The 12,200-nt window shown below is 39.5% G+C and overlaps 1 protein-coding gene across 2 annotated transcripts; it reads left to right on the top strand.

Moving 5' to 3' along the window:
- Window positions 1–1,937: 1,937 nt before the first annotated feature.
- gjc2 (gap junction protein gamma 2) lies at window positions 1,938–12,200 on the top strand. 2 transcript variants are annotated; one of them, XM_079650850.1, is made up of 2 exons: window positions 1,938–2,095; window positions 9,763–12,200. In XM_079650850.1, exon 2 carries the CDS (start codon window positions 9,792–9,794, stop codon window positions 11,031–11,033), a length of 1,242 nt encoding a protein of 413 aa, XP_079506976.1. In that variant the 5' UTR covers window positions 1,938–2,095; window positions 9,763–9,791; the 3' UTR covers window positions 11,034–12,200. The 2 variants fall into 2 exon arrangements, with proteins under 2 accessions (XP_079506976.1, XP_079506977.1); XM_079650851.1 differs by lacking the exon at window positions 1,938–2,095 and adding an exon at window positions 6,312–7,746.

Below are 12,200 nucleotides of genomic sequence, written 5' to 3'. Positions count from 1 at the left end.
TTGCAGTGAGGTCAAAGATACATATATCATCTGGCAACCAAACATAGGCCTATAGCTATTTTTAGCATCAGCCAACGTTATGTAGCATTAGCCAGCCATCATATTACTTACATGATAAACTGTTATCTGGTTATGTCTCCTCTGACAAAATAGTTAACTTAATTGTAACATCAACACTGCAAGCCAAGGCATAGATTCCTTGTGACATCTTTAGCTCTTAAGTGAGCTACTTGTGAGCTAACTAGCTATCCTTCAACATTTTGGACACATGCGGCACCACTTTGTTTGGATTCTTTTAGGGATTTTCACAGATGTATCTGGGCTGCTTTGATTGTTTCAATGAAAATCCAATAATTTCGACCACTTTGATCAGACTACATTACATAAGGATACTGTCCGTCAGAACCTAACACAATGCTTAAAACATTTCAACACACATTAATTATCATTAGGCCTACTAGTTAGACACTTTTATCCACAGCGATTTACATACTCAATACTGTGGCCAATCCCCACAGGAGCAATTTGAGGTGAAGTGTCTTTCCCCGGGAAGACAACGATATGCTGACTGCAGTGGGGCTTGAACCTGTGCTCCCTTGATTCGAACACCAATGCTCTATCCACTGTGCCACACACCTCCATCATCACTTTGGTTGTATTTCATTCTTTACCTTCAGGCAGATTTCTCATCTAACTTGTCTTACACACCATTCCTAGTTTACTGACATGATGATCAGCAGCTATATAGGTTTCATGCTGATAAGATATATTGGTATTCCTTGCTTATCTTCATTATATGTTTAAAGGTTGAGGTTTAAATTCAGTATCTCAGCACTTCTAAAGAGTTCCAAATGTGATTTCAAATCTTTCTATCTGAAATCCAGTATCCTAAAGTTGGTTATTTATTAGCAAAAGCTCCAACCTTGAACTTTTTGGTTAACTTTTTAAAACAACATGAACAATGTTTTAACTTTACATACCTAATCTGGCTGGATTTCACCAGAGCAGATACTTCATTCTGTTGGTAATGTTTAACTTTAAAATAAACAATGCCTTGAGTTTGCAGAGATTACATTAATCAGTAGCCTACACTGCCAGGTTTCTATTTTGACTTTTATTTAGCTGCATCTAATGTTTGTCATTTCATCATACTGAAAAGGACCGTTATAATGGGCATCTCCTAAAGTTTTGTAAATGTGTCATCAATTTGAAAAACGTTTTCCTCCCAAGCCATTTTGTAAGGCATTGATCTTTGACAATAATTACCCCACACCATGTCTGTCCAGCCAAACCTTTTGTTAAACTGGGGAATGGAAAGTCCACTGGATTAAAAAATAACAGTGCTGCCGCTGGTCACCCACTGTTCAGATCTTTATGTAACCAGTGCAGCATGAAAGCAAGATTAAACAAAATAAGCTATTGCACACAATCGTAAAGAGGACAAGGAGTCAAATATGATGAAAGAAATTATATAACATCAATCCTGATCAACATGTTTTTTGGCATGCCATAGCACATGTGGAAAAATACTTACAATAACAATATTTCTATCGCCTGACAAAAAAAACAGCCCTCTGAGGAAAACGATTGCGCAATGCGTCAGAGCCTTGAAAAATAACATTTAAAAACCCATCTTCAGCACATGCATCGTGTTGATGTTAACTAACCGCCCACCCCCCAGCCAACCCCTCCTGGAAACAATGAACATCGCTGGTGATAATCTTGGTAGTTATTTTGCATGTACACCCACACAAAAATGTATATAGGAAAGCAAGGTTTCGGGGGTCCATAGCTACCTCTCTGCTAATATCTAGGAATATGAATGGGGTAGGAGTCACCCTTGAGTTAAATAAATAAACAGTCAGTGGTTATGGAAATGGAGGCGGGTGGGCCGGATAACAATAGGGCCTTTGGCAGGAAGCTGGCCTCCTGAGTGTTCTGCCTGTACTTGGTGGAGAGGGGTTTTGAAGAAAAATGACCCATTGTCTCTCATCCTGCCTCTGAGCCCGAGCAGTGATACGATGCCTCTGGATGCCAGCCCAGGATGAGCCTACAGAAACTATAGAATCAGATCCTGCTTTATCTGCATGGAAAGGTATGTACTGCTCTATTGTTTTTCTTTTACTCTGTGCTGTGTATTGCTTCTCTTGTATGTTGTCTTTGGCTATATAGGCCTAGACAAAGGATTTCACTTTACATCACATAGTATTTTAGTTCAATGAAGAAATATGCAACTTCAGATTGTAGAAAAAAGGAGATTTTGCTTGTTACACTTGCCAAAACATGATCTAAGCATTTGAATTCACAATTTTAATAGAGGGAGGTAAAAGAGACTCGAAGTGGGGATTAACACCATACCGAGGGGTTTATTTTGAATGCCATTGTATTCAAATTATACAGTATCAGACAGTGTTAATGTCTCAGGTGGTGTTGGTGTTTTGTATTTTATCCTTTGACTTCTACCTGACTCTGGTCTGTTATTTAATTACAAAAGTAGACATTGACAAATGATATGAGCAAATAAATCCCATATTAATACATGGTTATTGAAAACCATTAAACACTAACATAATTCATTTATTTTTGTCCGATAAATTGTAATGGTACCGCTTATACCTAAAAAGCAAATTAAACGAAAACATATTGTGAAAGATCTTAACCAACAGAAAGACAAATAATCTATTTCTATGATACAGAGTTGAGAGCTATAAACAGGAAACCATTCACAACAGCCTAAAACAATGGGCCACTGTACAACCCTTCCTGTTCCTATATAAAGTGTTTGACACTCTTCTACTATCTTAGTGGTATTTATTGAATGCCTGTAAATGCTACGATACCCCCTCAGAAAGTGAGTGATTCAGAGGTGTTTTTAGTAGTTATGACAACCTGACGTGGATTTGCTTCCACCTGTTGTCAACTTAGTCATTTCTCCGAATGACAAGGTTGTTATCCTCATGCCTGGGTCAAAAAACAGTCTTCACATAATGTTTGGTTATCAGGGACTCAGGATGAGCCAAACATGTTGAAATGTTTTCCAGGAGTCTGTTATTAATTAAATACATGAATGCCATCTGGTGGATATAAATGCCCACTAACTAAAGTAGAGAACATTTGTAAAATCTACATACAAAATCAAGATTTCAAAGCAAACATAAAATCCAGAATTTATATTTATTTAAGGTGTTATTTTTCTTTTTAGTAAACGCAAAACCATCCTTGCACAAATCATAAACATTGACCTTGAAGGTTAATATTTTGCAGAATTTGAAATATATAGCCCGTGCCTTTTGCTCTGCAGATTGTCTTGTCTTATCATCGGCTTAATAACTGTATCCCATAATGGTATATTGCTGTTATCAGCGTAATCCTGCAGTGTTGCCACAGGAATACACTGAGTTGGAGAAGGTTAACGGCACTAAGACGTCTTGAATGAAGGAGTTGCAGTAGACTTATCTCTGGCAGTCCAAATGACCCTGACCAGGTCTGCTGCTCCTTTGGGCTTGCCCCAGATCAGCCCATGACATAGCCAGTTTAGACAAGATAATGTCAAAGATTGAGGCCCTCCAGCACTGCAAGCACAGCTTTGTTTTTGGGTAGTTGTGTGTTGGAGTTGTTCTGCCCTGATGGAAAACTTGATCTGCAAGTGAGTGTAAAAATGATGACGGAGAATAAAACAAGCAATAAATAGAGTATCTACATCTTGTAAACTTATTACCACATCTTGATTATCATACTGTATGTTTAGTAGTGTTCAATTGTAAACTATTGTGACTCATCATAAATACATATCATAACTATCTTCTAGCTATCTAAATCAGATATTCGCTTTCCACTGAACTATATTTTCATATAACTTTGCCAGTAATATAACCAAACATGGTCCCAATGTAGCCAACAATTAATCATGTCTTTTAGTTGCACACTTTTCGACTGTTTAAAACATTTCTGTAAAAAATAAAGCTCTCACTCTGACCATTAGAAAAAAGTTAGCCTTGTACTCTTTCCTACGTATGTTATAAACATTAATGAGACACTCATTTTGAGCACTTGATTTTAAGTTTACAGGTCAAGCTAATAAATGTTAAGCAACGTCACTGATGTGTAAAACAGGTTTTCTTTACTACCAGAATAGATAGATTGTTGTAGGGCAGTAAACTGGAAACTCTCTCTAAGACAGATAATAGACATTTAATTGTATTAAGACTATTAAAATATTGCTATATGTCCTAATTTTCTCCTGTTACATAAATTCAGGGTATGGGATGAAGATAATATGTAAAATATTTGTAGGAAAAGACAGCTAACCCCCTTACACAAACTCCCTCGCTTTACTGTAGTGGCGAGGCTAATTTTCAATACAAGTTGCTGTGTTCATGTGGGAGACGCATTGCCCTGGCTGAGAGAAGTTGTTGGCATCCACCTCAAGGCTTTTCATCTCAGTCGCTTCAGTGGAGTACAGCCTTAGTCAAACTGGCACGGGACGCACTAACCCTGGGGGTAGGTTAGGCTTGGCTGAGAAACTGGGAAAAAAATGAACAAATGAGATGGGACTGCCACCACTGTCAGGCTGCCCATGGGATAGCCCCCTGCAGCCTGGTAAGAGCAGTTTAATGATAGTAGTAGGAGAGATGGGAGAGAGAAGGAGTCCAAGCACCAAGTTGCATTTTTTTGCTCTGGTGTCTTGTGTCACTCTTTTCTCTGAGGGGGGGGGACATGGAAGTCACATGGTGGAGCTTGATCTGTTACATAAACACAGACCTCCACAGCCCCCAGTCTGCTCGCATCAACTTTGTTCAGTAAATACATGTGGATAAAACTCTTGTGATGACATTGGTGGCGGACAAGGAGAGATGTCGAGATGTTCACTCCTCCATGTTGCATCACTTCAACACTCGGCTGCAAACCCTCACAGCTCGCAGTGACCTCCTAAAGGTGAAACAGTCTGGGAATAAAAAAACAAACATGTTGTGTGTTAAAATATGTTTGTGATAAAAGTAAGTTTTAAAAATGGCATTGATTCTTAAAGATTGTAGCAAGTGGACTACAATATTTTGCCGATTAGTTTTCTTCAATTTTGTCTGAAAAGTAAGTTTTTCTTTAATTGTCAGCTGTCATGTTAGATTATTTTAAAGTTGTGTGTGTCTTCCAGATGCTACCACAACTGACACAACATCTGCTCTATATTACATTTAACGCTAAATATAACCATAACCCTAATGAATATTAAACATTCATATCTGGCTCACATGATGCCAGTCCTTGTGACAAGAGCAATGTCAAACAATGTCTTACAGGGTAATACTGTTATATTTTCCTCGCTTTGGGCAATCCAATCAATATTTATCAGCATGACCTAGAGTTTCCCAAAGCTAGAACAGTCTGAATTGTCAGAGGACACAGTGACAACACATTTATAACTAGACAGTCATTGGTTTGACTGCATTGTTTGTGCACTTTTGCCTTTGCTTAAAGTAACTGTGAGCATTTCAAGCGTTTAAATGCAGTTTCAAAGACCAAATAATAGTTGGAAGATCAATCTTTAGCTTGATTATTCCCTTTTTGGCAAAGTTACTTATTGTATTTGCCAATAATAAAAATGGTAAACGAAGTTCTAACACAAAAATGTAAATACTAGGATAAATTGCAGTACCTTGGTAGTTTTACATGTGTAAATATAACCTGTATCAATTAGAGTAGAGGATAGTGGCACCTCAGTGAGTGTACATGTTAAACCCCCACAAGTTCTACCAAATGTTGGAGAAACAACTTTAAGTCCAATGTTCACTCGACAACCATCTCCACTGGACCATCTGTGCTGTTTTGATGACGGAAAGATTTTGGATGGAAAGAAATGCACTGCAACTTGAAAACACGTGCTTATCTGTCCCTTAGGGATAGCACATGTCCAAACCCCAAATGCTCTAGTCATTCCAGCAGCATTCCCTGTCTTCTTTTCTTCAGTACTGCACCAGGGGTGCTCGCCATGCCACATCTCCTCAGTCAGACGGAAAGGGGAGCCCTGAAGGCCGGCCCTCAGGAGGAAGGGTCCGGCAGGCTCAGATGGCTGGCTCTCAGAGCTTTCTTTCGACCACAAATTACTCAAACACTAACAGGATCTAAATGCATCTAAAGACTTCTGACGTGCTTGTTTCTCACTGCAGATTTCTTTGCTGTCTACCTAAAGACAGTCTAATATGCAAAACATATATTAAAGCACAGCCATTTTTCATCATCATTTAAGAAATAGAGTTGAACGTTTGATCTGCCTGATGGTGGCCTTCAGGTATTGTTGAACGTTATTCTTGGCTTTATAGCTGTACACAGGTCATAATTTAGGGTTATTGAGGGCCTTGTGAAAGTAACATTATAATAATATGGTCGCTGTGACAATGACCAGACACATTTAATTAACACAAGCCAGACACACACACGTTTATCTGTCCTCTATTAAGAGTAGCTGACTTTAGATCCCTTCCCAAATGTGACGGGTAAGTCTGGCACACACAATAAAGAGATGGAGAAATTCCTTTCCGTTTTTAATCTTGAATTAATCACCTCCTCATCTGCACTTTGTCGTGTTATTTTTCAAATGTAAAGAAGTATGTGCGTGTGTGTGTCTGAGTGAGAGAGAAAAGGGAGACAGAGAGAGATAGAGAGAGAGATACCTTGAAAGTATAAACATAAAGTCGGAAAAGACGTGTAGCAGGAGTGCTAAGAGTGACCTGTCCACTGCTCTGTTATCTGGCCATCTGCCTGGACGGAGGATCTAAATATTATGACACTTGATATGACTGAGTGTACCTGCTGGTTACATTCTAACGGATCTGCACTGAGGCAAGGTGGCTTATGTCTCGGTGACACTTCTGTCCCAAAACTCTGTGTCTTTTTCTCCCCAAAGTTTTTCTTCCATAACTGACACACACTTTAAACTGTTATGTAATTGACAAATAATATAGACTGTGGTCATCTACATTTACTGTGAGTGATATGCGTTCTATTGTGTGTTCACGATTAAGACGAGAGAAAGCTTTAGAGAGACAGACGGAAGCTTTAAATTACCTTTTGCATTTTTACAAATGTGTGAGAAGTGTGCCATGACTATTTACATCACCCTTCACCTCACAAGTAGATACTGCTGTTGCTGTATAAGCAAAGCCTGTAGACATTAACCTACAAGAAGCTAAGGCATAGATAGATGAAGAGAGAAAGGGAGAGGCAGAGAGAGACAGAGTAGAGAAACCATAGAGAGAGAGAGATAGAGACCCTCATCATCTGTATTAAAAATGTTGCACATGAGCATTGGGGGGTAGGTTGACTGTGTTGCGGTTAACACGCTCCCTCAGCTGGGTGTTCATTTCAATCTGCAGTACGATATCCTCAAGTCTGAACCCTTGGATAAGGGTCACTTGCCAGAGGAGGATTTTTTTCTGCCTCTCTGTTTTTTATACTTCCTTCTTGGGCAGAAGGCTGGTGTAATAGAAACCAGACACAAGCCAGAATGTGAGGCATTCACAGCGGCGAGACCTCACTTCTTCACAGAGTGGGAAAACGGAATAATTAGAAAGTCTAGTCTGAAAAGTTCACCTTTTTTGTTTTGTTTTTGACATTCTGGAAGTTATCAATAACGGAAAAGGTCAGGACATTAGGATGGAAGCGGTATCCCAGGGATCAGACTGTGCAGGGGACATCTAGAGAGGGCAAAGGAGACCTTGAGGATGGGAAATGCATTTGCAACTTTTCCAGGTGGGTTGTTTCAGTTATTGACTGTCTCCTTATGAAACGGTATTATACTTTTTGTTTAGTCATATAATGGAAAATGCACATTTTGTGACAGTAAAATTGTGGACTGTGTGGGAGACCCTGTGTCTAAAATGTATTCTGCTGAAAGATAATTTATTGACACTGCAACAGTCCTTTATTTATATTCTGCTATAAGGACAAAGCTATTTACAGTTACAATCATTTGCCTTTTAATAAGCCTGCATCTTCATTGATTATGAAACACCCGTTCTTACAATTAAGACTTAAGTCTAATTTATTCAACCTTATTACATAATATTTTTTATAAGTGTTTCCCTATTGGTGAATTTAAATATCATAAGTCAAGGTGTTCATTAAATATGTATATTTTCTGTAAATACAACTACCACTGTAGCTTGCATTAGTGAAAGATATCCATCCTAAAACTATATTTTTCCCTATAAAGGATATAAATAAAACATTTCTACAGCTTTCTACAGTCTCAACCGAGACGCGTTAAACCAAAAATCGTAACCCAAACATGATGCTGCTTTTTCTTCACTAAAATATTATCCTTTTTTAATAAACTCACAAGTCCCAATAAGATTACAGATCCCTTCTCAGGAAAGACTTTGTTAAAAACTGAAAATGTAAGACAGACTGTGAAAGTTGACACTTTGCAAAACACATTAACAGCAGGCAGATATCTCAAGATTCCCAATGATAGGGTATGATGTTGATGCTATGACACACAACAGATCTGTTGGAACTTAAAACTCCTCAGTGTAGCTCTTGTCATGCCATCCTGGGGCAGACATGAGTCGCACACCATAGGTGCCATCTGCCTCCATGCGGCTGTACCCTTCCCCAGCATCAGCAGTGCCTGATGTTGAGGGAAGGCCTCGTGGCAGAGCAACAAACCTCTCTTGTTTACTCAGATGGCAGGCGAAATGCCACATCCCAAGCCAGGGAAAACAGTGCCGCAGTCATGAGATCAAGTTGAACTCTGCAGCTCGCTCTGCCCCATGAATGAGCGGACAGAAGCGATATGTTGTCTCCTCAGCTTAGCCTTATTCACCTCACAGAGTCAGAGAGTTGACACTGTGAGGTCTCATGTCATGTCATCGTGTTGAAACGTTGAATACAGTATGTTTCTGAGGGTGAGCTCTTCTACCAGAATGCGCTTTTCAGAGCTATGTCATTTCCATTATGTGTTTTTCAGCCTCTTTTAGTATTCTGCGTTCAAAACGGTCCAAGCTCGAAAGGGTTGTTGTCGCTGTTTGGTGTGTGCACAGCGGACAAAATAGTTTTCTCTTTCTTTTTTTACTCTTTCCCCTGCTATTCTTTTGCTCATTTAAAACCCATTTCATATTTTTTTCTTTAATTGTTTATTTATCTATTTAAGATGATGATTTTATAAAAATACTGCATGTGTTAGATAGGGTGACTGAATGACATCACCCTGCTTCCCGACATGAATCAACACAAGCTATTGTCTTGTGTTTGGCTGTGCAAACAATTGAAAATATATGTCTCCTCTACATCAAGTCTTATTGTGCAATTTAATACAGTTAATGTTTGACAAAAAGCAGAAACGTATCTCAAATGTGAATATTTTCAGGTTTTATTAGTAATGTATGATAGTAAACTTTAAGATTTTGAGTTTTGGAGTTGTGGGAGAAAAAAAGACATTTAAAGTATGGAAGTAGCAGTTGCATTTTGGATTTAGGACATTTTATAGACAAGATAAGAATGTACAGATACATAGATAATGAAAATAATGGTTCATTTCAGCGCTATTTCGAAATTGCTTTAGTTAGACAGAAACAGCAGACGCAATTGATACAGAATACAAATGTGAGAAGAATATAATAACACTACAAGGTGACAATCTCTGTCATTCCTATTTCAAAATGACAATTCCTTAAAACATTGAATCCATCTTTAACTCATAACCTACTGAATGTAAATTCTTCAATCTACACGGATCCTAATTAATTCTTCATTCTCACTTTACAGATTCTAGTTGAAAAGCTTGTGAGAGCAACATGAGCTGGAGCTTTCTCACTCGTCTCCTGGAAGAGATCCACCACCACTCCACCTTTGTGGGGAAAGTGTGGCTGACTGTGCTCATCATATTCCGCATTGTGCTCACAGCGGTCGGAGGAGAGTCCATCTACTCGGATGAGCAGACAAAGTTTACCTGCAACACCAAGCAGCCAGGTTGTGACAACGTCTGCTATGATGCCTTTGCCCCTCTCTCGCATGTCCGCTTCTGGGTCTTCCAGATCATCATGATCTCCACTCCTTCTATCATGTACGTGGGTTACGCTATCCACAAGATAGCCCGGATTTCAGAAGCGGATCGCAAGAAGCTTCAAAGGCTCAGAAAAAAGCTTACTCCTCACTCCAGATGGAGAGAAAGCCACCATCTGGACGATGTCTTAGAGGGGGATGAAGACGACGATGCTGAGCCCATGATCTTTGAGGATTCACTGGAGGTGCAGGAGGCCAAGACTGAACCAGCGCAGCCACAAAAACATGATGGCCGCCGAAGAATTATGCAAGAAGGCCTGATGAGAATCTACGTTCTTCAGCTCATGTCGCGAGCTATTTTTGAAATTGCTTTTCTTGCAGGACAGTATCTCCTTTATGGTTTTCGAGTTAGTCCTTCATATGTATGCAACAGGGTCCCCTGTCCACACAGAGTGGACTGTTTTATCTCCAGGCCCACAGAGAAAACTATCTTCCTTCTCATCATGTATGTGGTAAGCTGTCTTTGTCTAGTGCTAAATGTGTGTGAGATGCTTCACTTAGGAATTGGCACTTTTCGGGACACCCTTCGCATTAAGAGGAACCGGGACCGACGGATGTCCTATGGCTACCCGTTTTCTCGAAACATCCCAGCCTCCCCTCCGGGGTATAACCTTGTGATGAAGACAGACAAACCTACCAGGATCCCCAACAGCCTCGTCACCCACGAGCAGAACATGGCCAATGTGGCCCAGGAGCAGCAGTGCACCAGCCCAGATGAGAACATCCCTTCTGATCTAGCAAGCCTACACCGGCACCTACGTGTTGCCCAGGAGCAGCTTGACATGGCCTTTCAAACATATCAAACTAAAACCATCCAGCAGACCTCCAGGAACAGTAGTCCTGTATCTGGGGGCACTATGGCAGAGCAAAATCGAGTCAATACAGTCCAGGAGAAACAAGGAGCAAGGCCAAAGTTAGCCACAGAGAAGGCTGCAACTATTGTTAAAAATGGAAAGACCTCTGTCTGGATATAGCCACACGTTTAATTTAATAAATTAACAGTTAAAACTCTTCTGACTCAAGGACTTCACTGTGACACCGCTGCAGGATGTGTGTGTGTGTGTGTGTGTGTGTGTGTGTGTGTGTGTGTGTGTGTGTGTGTGTGTGTGTGTGTGTGTGTGTGTGTGTGTGTGTGTGTGTGTGTGTGTGTGTGTGTGTGTGTGTGTGTGTGTGTGTGTGTGTGTGTGTGTGTGTGTGTCTTTGTGCAAGAGAGAAGCGACTTAGACGATCCCTACAGGAGAACAGAGTATAATACACACATTTTAAATTCAGAAGTACATATAGAAACTATAAAATCCATTATCACAAAACTTCCTTTTTACTGTAGCCTGTCATTTTGTGCTTGCCATAGCTTTTGGAGATAACATGTGCGTACTCAGCTAAATGTATTTAATTCCAGCTAACATTTCAAAGTATAAACTGACTGCTTGGGGCTATTTATCTGGTCTACCCTTGACTGCCGCTGAACTGGATTCTTCAAGAGAACTCTAACTTTGTAAGTGTGTGATTGTACCCTCTAACTTAATTGAAAAATGCAGTGAAAAGCACTGTAAAAATGTACAATGACTCATTTCCGAAGAATGATGATTACTTTGGAAAGATGCATGTTTAATATTTAGAGAAATATTTTTGGATGTAGTATGGATGAGCATTGCTGGAAGCAGATAATGTGAAATGTTTTGATAAAGATAATGAAACCGGGCTCTGTCACTGTATGCTCTTTTGGTAGACATCTGTTAAGTTGTGATGATTTTCAGTCAATTGCGTGCAAAGCCTTTATATATTCTGTATTTTTCAAAGCCTTGCCGTTTAAAAGGGGAAAAGGTAAGTTAATAGAAAATCTAATTATTTGTTAAACGAAATATTGATTTTCTGCAATTTGAAGCAGATGCATGCTTTGCAACTGGGAAATCCCACCCTTAGCTAGGAAATTAGCTCTACATTTTATCTAATGGTTCGGCATGCTTGGTCTTTAAAATGACCATTTCAGTTTTTCTGTCACAGATGATATTTGTTTCTAAAATTGGTTTATGAGTAATATTTAATCCTGCCTTCACTGTAGTCACACTTCAAAGTGCCTCAAACTTTTAAAGACTGTTCTGGTATTTTATTCATGAAGAAATAAACGTATGTGAAACCTC

The sequence above is a fragment of the Notothenia rossii genome, assembly GCF_949606895.1.
Source record: "Notothenia rossii genome assembly, chromosome: 9".
NCBI lineage: Eukaryota > Metazoa > Chordata > Actinopteri > Perciformes > Nototheniidae > Notothenia > Notothenia rossii.
This window is presented reverse-complemented; position numbering and strand designations above follow the sequence as displayed.